Source organism: Miscanthus floridulus, chromosome 15, assembly GCF_019320115.1.
Source record: "Miscanthus floridulus cultivar M001 chromosome 15, ASM1932011v1, whole genome shotgun sequence".
In the NCBI taxonomy this organism is placed as follows: Eukaryota; Viridiplantae; Streptophyta; class Magnoliopsida; order Poales; family Poaceae; genus Miscanthus; species Miscanthus floridulus.
This window is the reverse complement of record NC_089594.1, coordinates 40,151,420-40,173,749: the sequence shown is the minus strand read 5'-3', so window position 1 is coordinate 40,173,749 and position 22,330 is coordinate 40,151,420. Positions and strand designations below refer to the sequence as shown.

General features: G+C 40.9%; 1 protein-coding gene and 1 pseudogene across 1 annotated transcript; both read right to left on the bottom strand.

Moving 5' to 3' along the window:
* Positions 1-1,606: 1,606 nt before the first annotated feature.
* LOC136508785 (disease resistance protein RGA2-like) lies at positions 1,607-7,464 on the bottom strand (annotated as a pseudogene).
* Positions 7,465-8,736: 1,272 nt separating this feature from the next.
* On the bottom strand, positions 8,737-14,925 carry LOC136508570 (coatomer subunit delta-2). Its single transcript, XM_066503279.1, has 12 exons — positions 14,789-14,925; positions 13,719-13,779; positions 13,494-13,533; positions 12,966-13,189; positions 12,322-12,564; positions 11,726-11,891; positions 10,624-10,928; positions 10,053-10,239; positions 9,823-9,976; positions 9,327-9,389; positions 9,139-9,235; positions 8,737-9,047 (listed from the first exon to the last, which is right to left on the bottom strand). Exons 2-12 carry the CDS (start codon positions 13,719-13,721, stop codon positions 8,958-8,960), a joined length of 1,572 nt encoding a protein of 523 aa, XP_066359376.1. The 5' UTR covers positions 13,722-13,779; positions 14,789-14,925; the 3' UTR covers positions 8,737-8,957.
* Between the last annotated feature and the right edge of the window lie 7,405 nt (positions 14,926-22,330).

Sequence of the window (22,330 nt, the reverse complement as noted above, 5' to 3'; positions counted from 1 at the left end):
AGTGGTAGGCAACGGCCCCGTCGATAGTGAGGCGCTCGTGGTGACTTCGTGAATCTCGAGAACTGTCGGCTCAGTCCTTCAAATGTGCTCATAGGGGTATGTTTTACGTACGTGTGTTCATAAGGGTGAGTGTGCGTGCATGTTGTGGGCGTCTACATTATACTGTATATTTCTCTACAAAAATACCCCCTAGGGGTAAATACATCCACGTTTTTCTTCAGCAATCCAATGGACCGGACATCTTCTTGACTTTATGTTGACGCAAGCTCCAAGATTCCACCACGTGTCTGCCAATCCAATACTCTCCGGTTTTGAGGTCCAAACCGGTCAAACCGTCCATGCTTGGTTCTGAGGCCCAAACCAGCAAAGCCCTCCCCAATGGTTTTGAGGCCCAAACAACCGTCCATCCCCGGTTTTGAGGATGATCGGCAAACCCTCATCTATGCCTCACAAGGCGTGACTCACCGATCTTGACGTATATCTGACCTCCGTCAAGCTTGACACCTTAACCTTCCTTCTTGACTTAACCGATGCCATCTTCATCATCCATGTAGATGCATATCCGGCCTCCACCAAGTGCCACGACACCATCGTCCTCCTCCTTGATTTTGGTGTCATCTTCACCACCCATGTACTCTTGCTCTTTCTGTGCCCAATTAATGTGAGATGCACATGGTATGTCGTATGGTCTTTGGTCCCTCAGTCCAAGCCGTCTCATCCGTCCTTCACTGCTCCCGGTCCATCGCACCTGGACTCCGCATCTGACCTTCTCCATTGCCGTCGACCATCTTGGCACACCCAACAGCTGCACATTCACAAGCTAAGAGACATGTTGCACAACTCAACACAACACCTCCGGATAGCCATTAGCAAAATCAAGCATATTTGAAATATGACTCAACCGGGGAAACCTCAAACCTCTCAACTCTTGTGTCAATCTTTCATCACACACACATGGGCATATATCTTCACCATGTGTTCACATCAATGTATAGTTTAGCGGTTGTAGCCTCATTTTAGCCCTGCTATGTGCGATGTTGATTGTTGATAAACCTGCGGCGGCTTACAGACATGGTGGAGGTCTAGTCTTCGTCTTTGGATGTGCAGCTGACCAACCTAGTTTGATGAGGCTTTGTGGAAAGAAGAATCACATGACGGTCATCTACTCAGTTGTTTCGGTCACGTTTATTGCTACTGGGTCATGTTACTAGATGACCGGTTGGCGAAGAACAGGCAAACTTTGGAGACATATAAGATGCTTTAGATGTACCGTTCATCACCTTGTTTTGTAAGACGACGATGGAGTTTTAGAGGCTTTGGCTATATCACTTCATGGTACTATAGAATACAGGTCGATAGAGCAGTTGCCTGTGTCAAGTCATCTGTACATAGTTGGATTGTCGGCTGATAGACGGCTTAGAGCATCCTAGGTCTCATTCTTCTTTCTTTCTTTTTTCTTATTGTAATAGTCGTGTGTAATACCTTGTTACAGAGACCAGAACTTTATTTTAATAAAGGTTCCTTCATCTAAAAAAATAGCTGTTGCAGAGGCTCTCCACTAAATACCATAGCTGGAGATTTAAAACACTATTTTCTATAACTTATGTCGTTCCTCCTGGTATGCACTGTTCACACAAAAGCAAAACAACAACTACAACCTCAATATGCTATCGTGCACAATCACAAAGATTTTAAAGTACCAGAGCTATTGTACAAGAAGAATCTAGTAAAGACATTAACAAGCACAACAATAGTTACCCCGTATTTGAATTACATAGTGAAGCAGGCTTATGCTTCAATGATTATTGATTACTTCCTTCATATATAGTCTCTTCACTGCATTCTTTTCCATAGATGAAGTAATAATCACCTATATAAGTTTATGTTCAGTCATTAGATAATAGGTAGTAAAAATAAGTAATGAAAATAGAGTATTTAAGGTAAAGACTGCAGCCTAGGAAATTCCTCACGAGTCCACTCTACTTTAAATTTCATTGCCTACAAAGAAGCCGGCTTCTTGGTGTTCTGTTTTTCTTCCCCTGCCCCCCGCGAAAATAGTTTATGGTAAACGTTATCCGGACATACAATCTACATAGTATTAGGTACGGATGCAAAACTGCCAGATAATATTACCCTACCAAGATATTTGTTTAGTTTCCGCAAAAAAAAAAAAAAGATATTTGTTTATCCTTCAGAAAGAGAAACAAAGCTTAGATAACATTCTAAAACATAGGTAAATCACAGGCCTATTTAGTTTTTAATCTCTCTACACACATGGCATAGAACAATGGAGAATTGAAAAACTCAGCATTCGCATGTAAAGCAACTGTGTATGCGGATCAGAGAGATGCATATATATACCATGAAAAATATGACAAGACTGAACAGTCTTGGCAGCAGCTATGTGAACTTTGGGAATTGTGGAGATCTTTTTCCATTCAGGGCTGTCCTTCACTCTAATCTGGGTCACCAACTCTGGACAGCAGCCTATGACATGGAGCCATCGCAGGGAGGAGGGCATGTCTGGAAGTGATGTAAGTTTCCCAGCTCCTGACAACAACAAGAAGTTGAGCGCTCTCAGGTCTCGAATACTTAGCGGCAGAGACTCCAATGAACTGGCACATAACACCTTCAGTGACTGGAGTTCTTTGTGGTTCTGCAGAAGCCATTGCTCTGGCAAGCTCTCCAGTTGAGTTCCGCCTCCAATTACCAATCCTTTCGTGTGGCAAAGATTACTGAGAGGTTCAATGTTCAATACACATGGGAGATCAACTTCAAGGTAATCTATCTGCAAGGAACTGACAGGCAACACCGGATTTTCCTCTTCTATAACATCATCATCATAATCATTAGCCAGACCAGAAGCGGCACCACCCAATACAGGTGGAGCTGCAAGCTTACTGCAGGAGCTAATCTTCAGCTCAACAAGGGAACAAAGGGAACTGAGTCCACCAAATGATGAGAGATCCTCACACCCAATTATCTTCAAGAACTTCAGCGACGTGAGACTCTTGCACACATCAGCTGACGGAAGGGATAGAAGGCCGGGGCAATTTTCTAGTACCAGCTCAGAAAGGTTAACGAGACCATGCAGTGACTTAATCAGAAAATGCACTAGATCACCACACTGCTTGATTATAAGCTTTTTTAGTGATGGCGACAGGTTCTTGCCTTCAGTTTCACTTGATGCCCTCAGCTTCGGGCAATTTCTGATACTAAGCTCCCTAAGATTTATCATTTCATCAAACAGGGGTGCAGACTCCAGTTCTTTACAGTCACTGATGTGTAGGACATGGATCGTTCTGATGTAGTGTATTTGCAACAGAAGGCATCCTTTAGGTAAGGTCAAACTTTCGCATTCTTCAACACTGACAAACTGCAATTTAGATGGCCTGGTTTCAGTACTCTCACCATGTAGGTTGCCTATCCTTGGGAATTCGGTCAACCCGACCTTACATATTTCCATATGAACCAAGCTGGGTGGTAGGATAGGTAACTGCTTCAGTTCTTTGCAACGTCTTACAATCAACGTGTCAAGATGTGGAGGAAGGTATGAACCAATGCATCTAATGTTGGAGAGTTGAGATGGATGACCAATCTGTTGTAGGCTAGGAAGGCACTCCAACCAAAGTTTCTTAAGACAATCTAATTCTCCGAGTGAAGGCAGCTGTTCCCAATATATGCATCTTGCTAACTCAAGTGACACCAGGTTCTTGACACGGAGGTTTTCAATCCAAATAGGAAGTCTTGCACCACAATATCCAGAAATTTTCAAGTTTCTAATGTGAGCATGTGGCTCAAGGTGATCAAGAATCAAGTCATCTTTCCCATTTTCTGCATCAGCACGTCCTGACCACGTGAGAGATAGAGAGTTGAGATACGGTTTTTCTTTTAACTTGGCATTATCAGCTTCTTCAAGACTTTCAACATTCTCAATGCTGAAAACCTCTAGTTCGCGGATAGCCTTCAGGTTCTTGATAGCACTTATTTTGTTACCTTTACTTCCTTGTACCCGGTAGTTGTGCAGCTCCTGAAGTGAAGTGAGTCTTCCAATTGGAAACTCACCAATTCCGCGCAACCCATAATTTACATATCGCAGATGATCAATGTTCCCTAAATACATCACTTGCTTCAGTTCTTCCCCACAATCATTCAAACAATCAACTAGCTGTAAGTGATAAAGTTTAACAAGCCCATGCATTCCCTCAAGTGATATCCTATGCAGATAGACATAACGAAGGTGCTTTAAATCAGCAAGTTTAGGAAGATGGAATGTGTTCTCCAAATTTGATCGCAGTAGACGCAAGGATTTTGATTTTTGTATAGCATTCTCAACCATGCCTAACATATCGTTGTCAATCAAACCTGGACCATCAATAATAGCGGTGCGCAGATTCTTAAAACGTGTGATTTTCTTGACCTCTTCAGTAGAAAATTTGTTAATGCAAGCAATACGCAAGTGTCGGATATTTTCACTCTCATTTTCCAACATGCTAGGATCAATTAATGTTGTGCATTCTCCAGCAGAAACATATTTTGCCAGTTCATGCATCAGGTCATGCATGACGTAATATTCTTCTCTTCTCTGACTATACTGAACTACCTTGAATTTCATTTCAAAGAATGACTTCCTAGTTAACTCAGCCAAGATCTGATACCCAATATCTTCAATCCTTCTTGGTTTGTTTCCATGTTGTGATATCAATCCTGAGCCCATCCACATCAACACTAAATCTTTCTTTTTAAATTCGTAGTCCTGCGGAAATATGCTGCAATATCGAAAGCAAATCTGGACCTGTGCTGGCAGGCAGTAGTAGCTTAGTCTCAAAGTTTCCATTACAACATCTTCACTTCCATTAAAATGTACCAGGCCTTCTTGTAAGAAATCAGTCCAGCTGTCAGGATCCATATTGCACTGCAAATAACCGCTAACAACCTTTGTTACCAAGGGACATCCTCCTAGTTGTTTTGCAAGTTGTTCACCTATGGGTTTTAAATTTTCAAAATCTTGTGGATTCCTACCAGAATATACGTGATGATTGAATAATTTAAGATTTTCATCTTCTTGCAGCCCTTCTAATTCCAGGTATTCTCTTTCAACCCCCATGGCATTTGCAGCCATCTCTGCTACTGACTGCATTCTGGTTGTTACTAAAATTTTGCTCCCACTCTCTGCTTTCCTCAGTGGAGCAAATATATTTTCCCATTCCTTTTTATTCTTATCTTCCCAGACATCATCCAAAACAAGGAAAAACTTTGCAGACCTGAGTTCTTGTTTGAGCATCTGCTGAAGCGTCTCTAAATGATCTGCACAAGATTTTACCCCTCTGACGGATTCCAGCAGTTTACTTGTCACGGAAGTTGCATTGAATCTAGTAGAAACATGGACCCATATAACCTTGAAATTATTTACAACCTCATCCTCTTCACATACATATTGAGCCAATGTAGTCTTCCCCATTCCACCATGGCCAACTACCGAGAGAATAGGAACATGGTGAGTACTTTTCACAATTTCAGAAGCTTCCACTGGTGCCTGAGTCAGCCATCGAATGATCTTTTTTTTTCTCCTCTTCTCGTCCAACAAAGTAAGGTTCAGTTAATGTTGAACCAGTGTCATGATCCCTGTTCATAAAATTCACCTGCCTCTTACTACCTGAAGCAATGTCTTTGAGATGTTGTGTGACTGTGAGGATAGCCACAATTTCGGTGGCTGCCTTTTCTAGTCCCTCCAAGACTTTCCTCAGCCTCTTGAGCGTGCCATGGTGAGTAAATTCTTTCAGTCTTACCCATGACACCGACATGTTTAACAGACTTGACAATCTTATGCTTCAGTTTAGCAGAAGAGGAGCCCCAGTCACTGACCTTATGATCCTTTGCCTTCTCTCTAAGCTCGTCGTAGTGCAGCTCATCTATCACATCCTCTGCTGCCTCAACTGCATCTCTGAACTGCCACAGCCAAAGATCCAGGGCAGAGCTTTGTTCCTTGATGTGTTCGGGGTCAACGATATCAAATACAACCTGGACCTTCTTCACTGACTGCAGTACCCTACCCTTGACATCTTCCAAGCCATCAGCCTTCCAGTAGTCAGTCAGGCAGGTGAAAGCTTTGCTGATCCAAAAGGAGATGGTTGCATTTGCCACCGAGTTCCCGGCCAACTTCCCAGCGATGATTGCGGCGGCGGCAGCCATGGTTTTGTGCTTTTGTAGGGAAGATATCTGAGGAGAGATCAAAAGCATATGAAACTCGACCTCATTGTTTGATGAGGAAATTGTTAAACACCAGAATCACAGAGATAGTCTTCACCTATTTGACGGCTGACTTGAAGACCTGCTAACTGAAACTCAGATGCGCCGGGGCCAAACTTCGAAACAAGGTAAATCTGGCAGGGTGCACAGTCTGGGTACTTGGAGCAATGGCATGTTCTCTCCGCAACGTTCTTAAGCTGTCATGATGGTGACTGAACTAGATGCAATATTTTCGTGGAAACTTCACGGTTGGCTTTCCCGAAAGAAAAGTCAATGTTAAGCATCAAGCTCTGCCAATAGTTACATCCGGATGAGACGTAGACAGCAAAGCCCCTTTGCATTTTACAATAGCTACCTGCAGTACTCCATTGCTGAGTCAACTGATTCTGACCGCATATTTGTTTGTATATAGCTGAAACCTTGACTTTCTCAGAGGAGAGATTTCCCTGTAATAAATAGAGAATCCACTTGAAATTTTACTTTGCAAACTCCTAGTATGACAGATGGTGCTCAAAGTTTTCCGGACATAATGCCGTCATTTGAAGTTTTAATAATTGATAAGAATACAAAAGACTACGTTCAGACTCCTACTAGAGCCTAGAGGGGTAGGTGTTCTTCATTCTTAACTTCTGTAATAAGAGAACTTACTCTCCTGACATGTGAGCAGTCGAACTCGGAAGACCAGTGCTTGCAGCAGTGTAGTTTATGATCTATCTACTACAAAATTTTCAACTAGTCATTTAAAAAAAAATTGCAGTACTGCTTCCGAGTAATGAATGTGCACGCAACGCACCCAAAAATTTACAAAAAAAAAGATAAAGAAAAAAGAAAAAAGAAAGAAAAAAGCGCACCCAAATTACTTCTGCTACTGGAGATTTCCTCGGAAACTGTTTGTCTATTTGGTAAGAGAACTGCATCACAAGTTTCACTGATGCTGATGGCGTCTGTGTCAAGATGGGTCCGCTTCATTCATGGAGAAATAGAATTATTCCCGGAAAGAAGAAGGAAAAACAGAAGAAACGGAGGCGCACATACCGTTTCCCCTGTTACAATGCACTGTGCGATGCGCCTCCGCTGCCTCCTCCTAGGGCTCGTCCGCTGGCGGTGATGGACCGAGCGGGCGAGCGGCCGTCGCTCGCCGTAGAAGTCGAACCGTGGGAGCCTCAGCCTGTCAACCGCTCGACGGAGTTCAGGGAGGCAGGGACCGACGAGGGATCTGGCATCTGGGATTATGCCAGCTCAGTCCGTTCTGCACGAGTGGCCGAATTTTTTTTAATTTAACCCTTATTTTTAAAAAAAAATACGTTTACACTACCGGCGGTCGTAAATCCGTTTTTCAGCCAGAGGTCAGCACCTGGTCCATAGGCCACGGCGCTGAGGTATAACGCCTCGGCTCCATAGCCTATAATGATTTACGTCTAAAAACAGTTGTAAATATCCACAGAGTTGTAAACGTGAATTTTGAATAAAAAAAGGGTAAATTAAAAAAATTGGCACCAGTGGGTCCTACGTTGCCTTGTTGTTTTGCCACTAGGCCCGAGTGAAATCATCAACCAAGCTCTCTTGTTCATAGATCTTGAAAGTGGATCATTAGAAATTTCTGAAAGGATTTATCTATAAAAAGATCTAGATCTCTATCAACATCAATCTCTATACCTAAATATATGGAAGAACCCTCCAAGCTTGTCCTGACGACAATGCCCCCTGAGTGAAAGGAAAGGGGCCGCCATTTCTTTACTCGAATCATTCCGATCATTTCTCTCATTCCTTACGAATTGATATTACAGTAGTTTTTTTTTTTTTGTATTTACAGCAGAATACAGATCGAATACGTTGGATATTGATATCTGTATCATATATGTATTAGAAATCTAATATTAGAAAACGGCTAATAATACAACCGGCTGGTGACTGTATGAATTCTTACAGCCTACCTCTCAGCCCACCCATATAGTATTTATATTTTTACTATTAATATATGTTTCACTTATCTCTCACACAAAATTTCAAGTCGGCTCTAACTTAGAACCCACTTCTCTCTCCTTCACTCTCTCCACCTCAGCATACGGTCGACCTACAACCCTTTACTATACTTGCTCTTAGGTATTTTGATTTTGATACGGTACAAATACTGAATGAATGTCCGGATTCCATTATCCGGGTTTAAACCCTTTCAAGGCATTGAGCTTTAGAAAACTATCCTGTCGTGGCCTTGTGGGGCGGGGGCGCGGCCAAGAGTGGCAGGGGAAGATAATAATTAGACACTGATACGTGAACCCTACATGTCAGAATAAAAATTAGGAACAGCCTTTTGGCAATATATGGGGTGAAGATCTCTCATACCCAAAAGTTGTTTTTGAGAGATCTTAGGAGAATGAGGATAAAAGATCTGGTGGTGGAGATGCTCTTACACCAGCAGATCACATTACACGATAACACTGTCCTGACAAGATTCTCAAGAGGGGAAAAAAGACGGGTACAAAACGCTGGCAAACGAAATGCAAGAACATTACTTATTTCTCTGGTAGCAATACATCAGAACAACATTTGTCAACATGCTAACAATGAGAAGCATATTTTTCCAAACGCAAAATGATCTTCCGTGCCATGGCTTGCAAAAGTCCATGGCAATAACATGTCATATCACAAATATCTGCTATTGGAAGTATTTAAGTGGATCAACACTCAGACTGTGGTACAAGCATTAATTAAACAACTTGATAGTTAGCAGTGAGCAAACGAGCCCGCTGAGAAAACTTCGGAGGGTTGCCTTCCTTCAGAGGAAGGATTCCAGTGACCTGAAAAGTTTCAGGTGGGCAAAATTAACAAGGAATGAATAGGGATACAACAAGCACGGTGGGCTCATTCGACAATTATGTGGGAACCAACCTTCAGATCACTGAAAGTACTCGATGCAGAAAATCCAACAGAGATGGGGAAAAATGATGATGGGTCAGCTGGGGGAACAACAAATTCCATGGAACCACTGCAAACGGTATAGGAGGGAATAGTTACAAGCAGAGTCAATCTACAAAATTGGACGATAATCGCAAGTTAAATATTCAAATATTTCAGACCTGCGATTCGACTGGTCAATAAGGAGAATAGACCATTCCAACACGGAGTTTCTTGAGTCCAACCTGTTTGCACAAGAAAAAATAAAACTAAGACAACAAGGACAAGCTGAAGTGCTCAATTCTATAAAACAAAGAAGGTATTGTGTAATGCCACGAAGAAATGAAGTAATGCAGTAACATAGCTTATTCAGATCTACAGTGCAGAGCTTATTCAGATCTACAGTGCAGAGCATACTCAGATCTAGCGTACTACGTAGGATACAGCAGTCAAGTTATATACACAAAGTCCACTGTAACAGCTTGATATACCAGTTATAACAGCAAAAGTCTTGGGGGTATCACATTTTGACTTGTTAAGATTAACAATAAAAAGGCCTCACTTAAAGCAGGACAGCAACCAAGTGGCATAAGGTCATCCACTAGTCACAAAAAGTTTATGCAATATACTTTAGTAAAACATAAGCATGAATAAATTGAAGAGGAAAGAAAATTTTACTTCCACTCTCCATCTATCTGTCTGACACTTGGAGGCTCCCTAAGTGCTGGCAGAGGTATAGATATGACAACATTGTGCAGATCAAACATCTCAGAAGCTTCATACTCAATGTTCACATAGGTTTCATTTCCAGATACCGACGGCCAGCAATTGACTGCGTCAGAAATAGTATGTTACCAAAAGTCCAAATTGGTAAATTGTTAGACAGAAGAAAACAAAGAGATTTCCACCTGACAGAGGTAAAGATGACTCATCCATTCCCTGGATTCTCCATTTCACCAGAGGAGTTTCATTTTGACCACTTGGAAATGGCCTGTTTGGATCTTTTGCTCCCAAAATTTGCTGACCATTAAACAAATCCTTGTTGATATTTGGGTGTGTTTTGAAGCTAAGCCCAGGAATATCTTGGCTGTCAATCTACAACAAATCATATATTAGAGAAATCAGCTCATAAACTAATTCATACGATGATATACTGCTGTGCAATGAATTTGATTATCGGCAAATAAAAAAATAGCATAACCTAAATGAAGGCGAATGTCATACTAATATAAAATAATGGTCTTTCCATGGGGAAAAAGAGCAGTAGAGGAATTATTTTAGGTTGGAAGGTGAAGGTAATATTCTTACCTAAACAGATTGCAATATCAGTATAGATTCACGTGATAAGGAAAATAAAATAAAATAAAGTTTTATACTATTATGAACTTTCTACAGTTAAAGCTTTCTATTCGCAAATGTAAAGGGACAGAAAAAAACAAGTACAAATGTAAAATGCTAGAATTTAGGAAAGGGCGTTACCTGCAATTGGATGAACCCATCAGTATCATTAAGAACCTGAAGAGCAAGTGTTCCTTGAACATCAAAGTTATTAATACCACCATCTCTTTTAACAACAACATTGAGCTTCTCTTCTATAGTCACTGTGACAGGGTCACTTGGTGGAAGAGCAGATGATCTTGTAGAAACTGCACTTGGTTGTACATCCTCCAAAATGACTTCTCCTTCAGCTTTCAAAGATTCGAGGAATTGATTTGTCTTCTGTGTCTTGCCTAATTTCATACCGAAACCTTTACCAGGTGCAGTAGCTGCTGTAGATGGACGACCTGTAGAAATATTGCTTGCAGTTAGAACCAAATATGGGTCATATGCTAACCCTGTACTGTCTCTAGCATTTTGACTGGAAATAAGGTAATCTAGTCCTGTTGCCTTAATAAAGGTCATGAAAGATTTGAGAACTTAATTACATAATGAGCAAAAGAAAGACAAGATTGAGCTATCACTAACCAACAATGGAACACAACAACAGAAGACTTATTTGTATTTACTATATAACCCTCCAGTTTTTGTTTAGCTAACTTGAATCTAACTCGTACCCCACTATATGATTAAATTAAATAGTTTACCACAACAAGATTATAAATGTATCATGAAAGAGACAAAGTGCACTGGTACATAAGTTCATTTGCTATTTAAACAAGTCCTCATCAACTTGTTTTGTAAACTAAGTACGAGTTACAAAGTTCAACGGATTGATAAGCCTAACAATCTGGGTGTCTGCATGCTCCCTAGATATGATGTGACTGCGGAGTTATAATAAAAAAATTAAGGTGTATATATGTACTATACATGATTCAAATATCCACTTATACAAGAACTGGGAACAATAAAATATCTCAATACATTTCCATGAAATAAAAAATTCATGGTTGACCAAAAAACACAAAAAAATTGTAATATATTTCCTAGATATCTGGAGAAGAGCAGGATGAAACAGAACTAGATGCAAATACCAAAAGAAAGAAGAAATTTAAATCATCAACATAAACTGATCACTGGTGCAACAAGTTTGGTTTTTCTAAAATAAAATATTTATCAAGAAATGCAAGAGGAGCCACCTTACCTTTGGGCTTGCTGGCAAATGAGTCCATGTCAGTGCTCAGTCCACCTAATCCAGAACCACTACCAAATCCAGAACCACTGATGCTCATGTCACTGAAAGTTTTTTCAATCATGCGTGGACCAGATATTGATGAGTATCCTCCTTTGTCAAGTTTGCCTCTTTCCATCTGCAATAAACACCACCCAAAAAATATACAACCTTAGACAATAATGAATTAAAGCCAAAAAAACATGATTGCAGTAATTCATACCCAAAATAGCCTGGCATGAAATTTCAATTTATACATCTTGGTGATGGAACCTAACTATTTTTTTCTCTAAATAGCTTGTGTTTCGCTCTCATATGATGAAATTTTCATTCTACTAATCATATCTGAAGGGGTCAGCAATTCATCTTTTCTTTATGCTTTTGCAGAAGTCTAAAATTATTTTATGAGAAACATATATTGCCAAAATATTTTTTAATTGGATGCTTTACCTTTACTGTGGCATTGCTTGAAGCATAGTCAAATAAGACTAAATTGACAGATAAATACCCATAACCCTAACTTAAACGGAATTTCGATGTATTTTAAATCTGGTAAAAAATAGTCAGACCTTCATTTTGTCAAGCTCATTAGCCCTCTTCTTCATGAGATCCTTGGTATCATTGATTTTGGTTTGCATCATCAGCTTGTGTGCCTTCTCTTCATGGCTCTCCATCTCACAATATTGTTTGACTTGTTGCACTGTTACATTTTCCTTGTTCCCAAGAGAGATGGCTTCATCGAAAGCAAATATAATCTCAAATGCTGTTTTACAAATACCCTCCTCATCCAGGGAAGGGGAGTATTCAGGCACCTTTTCAAATGTTAAGGAGACAGTTGTGAAAGAACACACCACAGAATAGTAAAAGAGTTGATATATACAGAGCACTCAAAAATGAGATTCATATTGGTAAAGGTTTTGCATAGATAGCATCAGATGCTTAAAGTGGTCGCTACTTTTACGTTTTCCCCCTCAGTAATATGTAAAAATCTAGATTAGCTTGGATGTAATGTAAACCTAAAACTTCCATTTACTCCACAGGAATAGACAGTACAGTTATCTTGTACTTATCATTATGAAGGAAAAGGTCAAGACCAACCTTTTCCCCACCCCCAACCCCTAGGTTCTATTTTTAATTCTTAGACTAAATAGGATTATATAAATAAGGTAAATTCCAATGAGTGAGAAGATTAATATTTGTCAGAGTAGGATACAAGCTTGGAGAGGAGCCTCAAAGTGTCCAGATCTTCAAGAATATTGCTCTGCTTGTTTGTGATGAGTAGAAGATATAAACCTTCAATAGGTTGATAAACATAACGCACATTTTCAGTTTCAACATAAGTGTGCTGTTTCCCAGTTCCAACCAGTTTCGGGAACGCAGCAAGTAATCCTTCAATTCTTATCCGAGACATGTCAACGAACTGTCTTGAAACAAGTGCTGCAATTGAAAACAGAAAAAAAGAACAGCCCTCAGCCAAGTCCGTTCACTTCTTTAAAAGGATAATTGGGGGGAAGCTAGATAAACTTAAACACATAGTAGTTTCATATTATGTCAACCCAAAGACTTGTTATATAAGAAAAGGATTGAGTAGTTAGCAACATGATACCAGATATTGCACCAAATTTGTTAGAGTGTTATAATAGATGGTGACTAGAGTTATTATAGCAGATAAATAAATTACAAAATCAATTCCTTTGTGAATCGGCAATAATGAAGGATCTGATTAACTGAAGCACCAAACCTTTTCCCGACTTCGAAACGATTGAAGCTGCAAGAACCACCTAGGGGTACACAAACGAAAAAAAATCAGACCTATAAGAAACAAGATACAGTAACTCAATGATAGCAAAAGGAATAAATGTATAGAGATTCCTTGAAATCAGAAGATTAAATAAGTTTATTAGCGCTACCTAGCGACTAGCAATAGGATTAAAAGTAAAAACATAATGAAACCAACTAGCCATACCATTTTTTATCGCTTTTGTTGATGACTACAATTATTCAAACCAAGCCCTTAAACTATGAACCTGTCACATGAAAACAATTACACAATCAGCAATCACAGAGAGAATACAACATGACTAATGATTGTCAGAACTGGGAAAAATGAAGGGGTAATCGCAATCACTTAAAGCAATTTATTTCAGCAATCAACAGTAGCTATCAAAGACATGAACAAGGCAACCGATTTTCCCCTGTGATGCGATCTCAAATTAAACATGCCACTAATCAACACTAAACAAGGTATCAATCAGTTGTATCACATGATGCAGGGAACGATTAGAGAGGGCCATAATGGTTTTAATTTAGTTACCCAACAACACGTACATGGAAACAAATCAAGGTGCTCAAACAGCCATTTTTTGCATCGTATTCGGTTCAACTGTATTATTAACGCATTATCAGGGACATATATCTACCGCATAGCACTGGTGCAAAGCTGATGTGATTACCAGTATACTACAGGCATCACATCGTCCGAGGTCAATGAAAGTAAAGAAAGATCAAAAGGAGTAGTAATCCAAAAGAACACTACCCTTGACATCATTCAGAATTTCAGATTCGGGGTAGCACATTGTAAACGGGCCGGGAAAACGTGTGGACGCGCATTGTACCTGAACCTACAGGAAAATTGACAAAAGCAGCCCCGGATCTAGGAGAGTACACCGAGAAGAAAATTGGCAGAGGCGGCCTGGATCTAGAGGAGCAAATCTAACCATGACGTGTGGTGGTCGCCATGAATGAAAGAAAAAAAAAAGGATTTGGCATAACAGAGCGGCGAAAGGACGCCTGGATCTGGCCAGAATTGGCGTGCTCGGTTGCGCATGACCGTAAGGGAAGCTAAGGGGCGGCCTTGCCAGTTTTATTATGCTCGTCGCCGGCAAAAGGCCCGGCGGAGACTTGGCGAATCATCTCAGATAAGCTAAATGGAACTACAAACCAGTGCTCCACGCGGTTGGACTGTTGTTGGTGATCGAAATCCAGCAAGAAAATGGTGAAGGGGAGAGGAAAGGGAGACCGAGGGCAGGAACATACGTTGGAGGAGTGCGTGCGCCGGTGGTACGTCTCCACCGGTGGCTGCGAGTTCGTCGGAGTCGACACCGCCTCTGTCGCGCCTCCGCCTCCGCCCCCGCGAGATTCGTCGCCACTGCCGGGTGCGAGATCTGTGTGCGTTGGAATGGGGAATTTTATTAGCCTGTGCCCTGTGGCGGGCGGTGGGCTAGACCGATGGATATATATATGGAACGGGCCGGCCCGGTACGGTACGGCACGGTCTCGTGCCGGCACGGCCCGATAGCCAAAAGGCCAGCATGGCACACGGGTCTGGTTTTCGGCCTAGGTATGGCTCTATGGGTTGATTTTTGTGTCGGACCGGCCTGCGAAGCATGGCTAGAATCATGGGCCGTGCCAGCCCGCGGCCTGTTACCTTTTACATTCACAAACAGATAATAGTTCACAGTTTCATAATTCATACATTCATAGTTCACATCAATACATCATCACAGTTTCTTACATTCACAAAATCAAAGTCCAAAACTTGTTCGATACTGTCACATTTTCATACATTCATAGAATCAAAGTCGAAATATCGGATACATTCATAGATCACAAGTTCATACATTTACTGATTCATAGAATCAAAGTCCAAAGCCGACAGACAACAGAAATAACGAAAATGAGCTGTTTAGTGCAATGCTGCCTCATTAAAAACATTTCTAGATAAAACTCACCGAGAAACTCTAGAAAGAAAAAAAAGAGTGCAGTCAGCTTTTAATTAACCATTGTTCAAATGATAGACAAATCTTTCACATTCACTGAGTCACACACACCCTTTCACAGTCACAGATCACACACACACTCAGGAGGCAAGTCTCAACCTCAGTACCTCACTAAGTATCAGTCAGGAGCACCATCAGCAGGTCCATCTTCATCAAGGTACAAGTTCTGGAATGAGTCTTCAAGTTCTTGGTTGTCAACAGCATGTTGTTTTCTTTTTTCTCCTAACTCCCAGTCCTTTAAGCAGGTCAGCATCTCCACAGTCTCTGGTGACAAGCGTCGCCGCCGTTCCTCAATTATTCTACCTATCAAACTAAAATAAGACCCCAAAGAGACAATAGATACAAGAACTGATAAGATATCTCTAGCCATTATAGACAGGATTGGAAATGTTAGCTTGTGGTCACGCCACCACAGAAGTAGGTCAAAATCATCCTCATAAGAAATGACATTGTCACTGTCTAAGTAAGTTGATAGCTCAGAAACAGCAGTAGATGAAGATGAAGTGGCAGGGAGAGGGGAAGCACCAACAATACCTGATCCACAGCCAAAGATTCTTTCCCAGACCTGCTTTTTCTTACTTGTATGATGTGATGGTTGTGCAACCCTTTGAGACCTAGCTGCACCAAACTTGCTCTCATATTTATTAAACAGTTTATACAATTCAGTTTTAACATTAGCATAATATGAACTGTACTCAGAACTAGTGTATTCACCAAGTAATTGCAGCACATTAAAGAAACCACTCATCTTAGCTTAGGATCAAGAATGAATGCATATGAATATAACAGAGGTATGTCCTGCCAATATTTAAGAAACTTAAGCTTCATAGGTAATACAATAGCTCTCAGATTATGCTCTTTTTCACATGCATGCAAATAAGAAGCAATCTCTAGGATATGGTGCAGAACAAGTTGACTTGTAGGATAATAAACACCAGATAGTACAACAGTGGAGTTATAGAAGAGTTCCAGGAACTCCAGTAACTTCTCAGCAAAATACCAATGATTTGTAGTCAACAATTATGAATCATAATGGGAATTAATGAACACAGAAAAGATATTCTTGTATGAAACCAAGTGTTTAAGCATTAGGTAAGTAGAATTCCATCTAACATCCATATCTAAGCCAAACTTTCTAGGTCTAACACCTTTAGCATTACAGTATTCCTTGAACAATGCAATTATTTGATTAGAGGAATTTAAGAAGTTAATTGCAGTTCTAAAATTTTCTGTGTAAGGTTTCAACCTCTTTAATCCAGATTTTACAATGAGATTAATGATATGACAAGCACAACGTTGATGCATAAGACTGTACTTACGGTTACTAGGATCCAAAGGATCAGGTGAAGGATCAGGACCCAAGTAACAAGTAAATAGAGGTGTCAAAGTGTTCATAGCCCTAGCATTAGAAGAAGCATTGTCTAGAGTGATAGAGAAAATCTTGTCAATCAGACAATACTCCTCAATCACAACAGTAATTCTTTCAGCAATATTTTCACTAGAATGTTTAACCTCAATCAGCCTAAGACCAATAACCCTTTTCTATAACTCCCAATCAGCATTCATATAGTGAGCAACAATACTAATATAGTCCTTCTTAGCATTACCAGACCAAATGTCTAAAGTCAAAGCAACAGAAGAAGTAGCAAGCAACACAAAATTTTTAAGCTTATTACGACGTTTAGTAAACAGCTTACCAAGATCTCTAGTAGTGGTCTGTCTAGAAACCTTGACAAACCTAGGGTTATGAGCAAGAACAATGTAATCCTCCCATGCCTATGACACACCTATACCTAATGGAAGGTCAAGCCTAGCAATCAATCTACACAACTCAGAGCGAGCAACAGCAGGATTGTAGTCCCAGTTATGCACAGATTCATCAGGATTGTAAGAAAGCCTAGATTGAACCCTAGTAGCATGATCAACCTTTTTTCTACAAGATTTCCGATGCCTAATCAAATGGCTAGTGCCAACAGCAGATCTAGCAGATAATCTACTCTTACACATTTTACAGATAGCAGCAGTTCGAACCTTTTGACCATTCACAGTCTCATAGATCTTATCAAAATCAACCTAGACACTAGATTTACGCTTACTAAGGCATGAGGTACCATCTGTGCTGTTGGAGCCGACCGATGTTGAAAGGTCCTTGTGTGGTTTTAATAATTGAGTGACAACCTAGGTGGACTAATTATGTTTATGTGAGATACATAGGTGATTAGTCCACGGGTATATATGTGTGAGCAACATATGCCATGAAGATGAAAATGGCTTGGAGATGTTGCAAAGCTCACACATATGATGATGAAGAAGCTCATTACAAATGAGACATGACATTGAGTCATGTGATCAAGTTAGAGAAGATCAAGACAAGACTTGGCTTGATGGACCGGTTGCAAGCGTGTAGGATAAGTCGGAGGCTTTAGAGCGATGGACCGCGTGGCGGTGAAGCTTGAGCAAGACTTGGCGCCGATGGACGAAGGCAACGGTGAAAAGCAAGTGAAGTCAAGATCGATGAACCAATATGATCACGTGATGATATGAAGTGGATCATATCATTATTGATCATGTTGGTGCATGTGTTGTATCGACATTGGAGAAGATTGAATGGAATGCGCAAGGCAAAGGTATAACCTAAGGCATTTCATTTCACCGGTCATAGATGTGTAGAGAAGTTGATGACCGGATTTATGATAGATGGTTATACTATCAAGAGGGGCAAACTTGTTTGCATATCAGTCATCTAGTGCCACTTGAGTGATCTAACTTTGCATCGTCGCTAGGATTGAGTGGCATGGCAAGTTGAGTGGCTAATCCTTTAGAAAATGATTGTGAAAATGCTAACATACATACATATGGTGGTGTACACTTGGTGGTGTTGGTACATTTGTAAAGAAGATGAAGTTGGAGTTGATATGGATCAACTCAGTAATGAAACGGAGGTGAGAAAGGTCCCATAGAGTGGACTGGACTCTGGTCACGTAGTGACCAGACGCTGGGTTCCAACGTCCGGAGTGGCAGTCAGCGGGCTGGTGTCAGTCATCGACCGGACGCTGGCGCTGGAAGTGACTGGACGCTGGCCGTATGCATCCAGTCATGGTGACGTGTGGTGAGGCAGGTAGAGCAGAGAAACTAGAAGTGACCAGACGTTGGCGCTGCGTCCGATCACGATCGATCGAACACATCCGGTCATGTCTAGTACCTTACTGGAAACGACCGGACACTGAGGTTGCTACGTCCGGTCAGTTCAAGTTGCTACGTCCAGTCGATAGATGACCATTGAGATCGGGCGATCAGCGTTTGAAGAAGGGGACACGTGGCGTACATCGCACGACCGAAGCGTCTGGTCGTCCCGAGTTTTGCCCAATGATGGGGTAACGGCTAGTTTAGCCCATTGGGCTATAAATAGAATGTAGCCTCTGCCATGGCTGTTGCTGAGCACCTCGAGGGACTTTGTGTCCATGCTTATGAGTGCTTGGGAGCCCTCCATCTCACATATACTTGATAGTGATCATTCGATTGTGTGAGAGAGCGATTCTAGTGCGATTGCATCGTGAGGTTGCATTGAGTGGCACTAGGTGATCGAGTTGCAAGCCGGTGGTGCTTGTCACTCTTGGAGGTTGCCACCTCCTAGATGACTTGGTGGTGGTCTCCGTCGAAGCCCGTAAGAAGCTTGTATGGTGCTCCAGAGAAGAGCTTTGTGATGGGTATTGTGCTCACCCCACGAGAGCCATAAAGAGCAACTCTAGTTGAGCATGTTATTGAGCTACCCTCACTTTTGGGGTAGGTTCTTGCGGTGCCCGACGTGCGGGCTTGGCGAGTGATGCCAATTAGCCGCCGAACCACCAAGTGAGCGGTTGACACAACGGGGACTAGCGTGTTGGCAAACACGTGAACCTCAGGAGAAAAATTATCGTATCAACCTTGTTCTTCCCGTTGGTTTGCATCCTTGTTACATAAGCTTGTAATTACTTTTGCATACATTGTGCTTGTATAGTTGCTCTTCTAATTGGTTAGCTTGTGTAGCTTACTAGTTACCTTCTTGTTTGTGTAGCATAGAAGTAGCTCTCTTGCGTTGCTAATTTTGTTTGTGTGACCTTGTTAGTTACATTGCTTAGTTTGTGTAGCTAAGTAATTGTGCTCTCTAATTTGGCATTGGTTACCTTGTTATTGAGCATTGTTAGTAAGCATTAGGTGGCTTTGTGCTTTTGCTTACTAGCATGTGTAGCAGCTCCCTTGTTGCTTAAAGTACTAGTGGCATAGGTTTGTGTGACCTTGCTTCTAGAATTGGTTATGTAAGCTCTAGCTAGCCCGACACTTTTGTTGCTTAATTAGTATCTTTGGAAGGTGCTAGAGAACATAGATAGAGGGGTGTAGTCTTGGCTAGACTGATAGTTTTAATTCCACACTTGTTTCGGTTAGCCGACGTGATTAATTTTAGAAAGGACTATTCACCCCCCTCTAGTCCGTCATCTCGACCCTACGAGTGGTATCAGAGCTAGGTCTCTCATTTGTGGTCTTCACCGACTCAAGAGGATGGCGTCTAGTGGGCTAGATGTTTGTGAAACACATATTTTTTATGGCACAAACTTTGCACTTTGGAAAAATCACATGCTTAATCATTTTTGTGCAAAGGGACCTAAGTTTTGGTGGATTGTCACTAGTGGTCTTACTCATGTCTTAGATCATAGAAATCTCACCAAAGCTCAAAGAGTTCTCTATAAACTTGATGCACATGCTTGTTGTTTTCTAATGGATGTTTTGAGTTTTGATTTGATGAAACAAGTAAACTATACGGGAACCGCTCATGAGATATGGGAGTCCATCAAGCGCACCTTCGGTGATTCCTCCACATGGGATGATGGCAAATTCAAGAAGGAGGATGAGTCTAAGAAGGAGGCACATGAGTGTGTCAAGCATGATCACAATTTGGTGATTGTGAAAGATTGCTCCCCCTCATGGTCAAGTGATGATGATGATGATCGATTCACCACAAGTTCACTTAACAACGTTGATGATGATGCCACAAGTGTTGCACATGAAGATTCTACCTCAAGCACACTTGGTGGTGATCTTGACGATGTTGGTTCATGCTCAAGCCATGATGATGATGCTACTACAAGCTCTTCTACTACACCATATTGTTTCATGTCATAAGGTGACACCAAGGTATCAAATAATAATGTGGTTGATCATGTTGATTCATATGATAAACTTGTTAGTAGACTTGCAAGCATGACCGTGTCTTTAGAAAATGAGAAAGCTAAAACAATGAAATTAGAAAATGAAAACTTATTTCTAAAGAACTCTTGTGAAGAACATAAGAAATTACTTGATGCTTTTAAATCTTCACATGATGAACTAAAATTGAATCATGAGACACTACTTACATCTCATGAAGAATTATTAGAACAACATGCTTCTCTCAATAAAGTATTTACAAAGAAACTTAAAAATAATGAGAGCTCATCACATGAATCAAATGATAAATTGCAAAATATTGCTAACCCTTGTGATGTAGACAAGAAGCATGTATCCACCTCTTGTGATGATTTATTAGATATGCCATGCTCTTCACAATTATATGCTTGTTCTACTTCTATGTCTTATGAGACTAATCTTTTGAAGGAGAACAATGAGCTCAATGAACAAGTGAAGAAATTGAGCAACAAGTTAGAGAGGTGCTACAACTCTCAAGTCACATTTGAGCATATGTTGAAGACTCAAAGAAATGTTGGTGAAAGAGTGGCGTCGGCTTCAAGACTAGCAAAGTCAATCATCAAGAAAGCCACAATGACATAAGTGGCATTGGCTTCAACAAGAGCAAGATCAAGGATAAAAGATGGGACAAAAGAAGATATGAAAGAGAGATGAAGAAGCAAGAACAAGAGAAGCTCTCTCATTTCATGTGCTTCAAGTGCCATGAAGTGGGACATCTTGCAAATAGTTGCCCCAATGAAGAAAAGCTCAAGTTGAAGGAAGAAGAAGAGAGGCTAAGGCATGTTAAGTGCTTCAAGTGCCGCACTTGGGGTCATCTTACCTCAATGTGCCCAACCAAGCAATTAGTAAAGCAACTAGAAGAGGCTCAACCAAAGCCACAAATTGAGCAAGAGAAGACACCCCAAGAGCAAATCAAGATCAATCATGAAGATGGTGGTGATTTGATGATAAAGAAGAAGAAAACTAGAAGGGGTGGAAAAGCAAGAGAAAGAGCAATGCGTCCAAAGATAAATCAAGATGCAAAGCAAGTGAGCAAGAACCAAGAAGAGAAAATGGAGAAGATTGCTCACATGAGATGCTATAGTTGTGACACATTGGGCCACCTAGCTTTGGGTTGTCCAAACAAGATTGAGAAGAAGGGTCAAGCAAACAAGGAGAAGCAAGGCAATGAGAAGCACAACATGAGCAAGGAAGAAAAGGCTCAAGCAAACAGAAAGTGCTACTCATGTCGGGAAAGGGGACACATGGCACATTTATATCCTCTAGGTAACACCCCTAAGCATATTTCAATTAATGATGATTCTATGCCTAGGAAGGGTGGTAATGGTACTTCTATGATTGCTATTGCAAAATATCCCGCTATTCATACTAAGGCTATGCCTAAGTATGTTGCACCTAACTTGAGAGGACCCAAAGTTGTTTGGATATAATCAAAAAGTTGATGATTGTTTGTAGGTACCATCGGCATTGGAGGCTTGGTTCAAATGATATTCATCTTGTTGATCATACAGTTGAGCCAAGTATTGCTAAGTGATAATCATTATCCCAATGCCATGACAAATTGAGTAAAGTCCAAATG

Coding starts and splice junctions, on each gene's coding strand:
- LOC136508570 (XM_066503279.1), bottom strand. Junction 11,892..12,321: donor ATGAGCTTGACAAAATGAAG/GTCTGACTATTT, acceptor TGTTTATTGCAG/ATGGAAAGAGGCAAACTTGA. Junction 9,236..9,326: donor ATTGACCAGTCGAATCGCAG/GTCTGAAATATT, acceptor TACCGTTTGCAG/TGGTTCCATGGAATTTGTTG.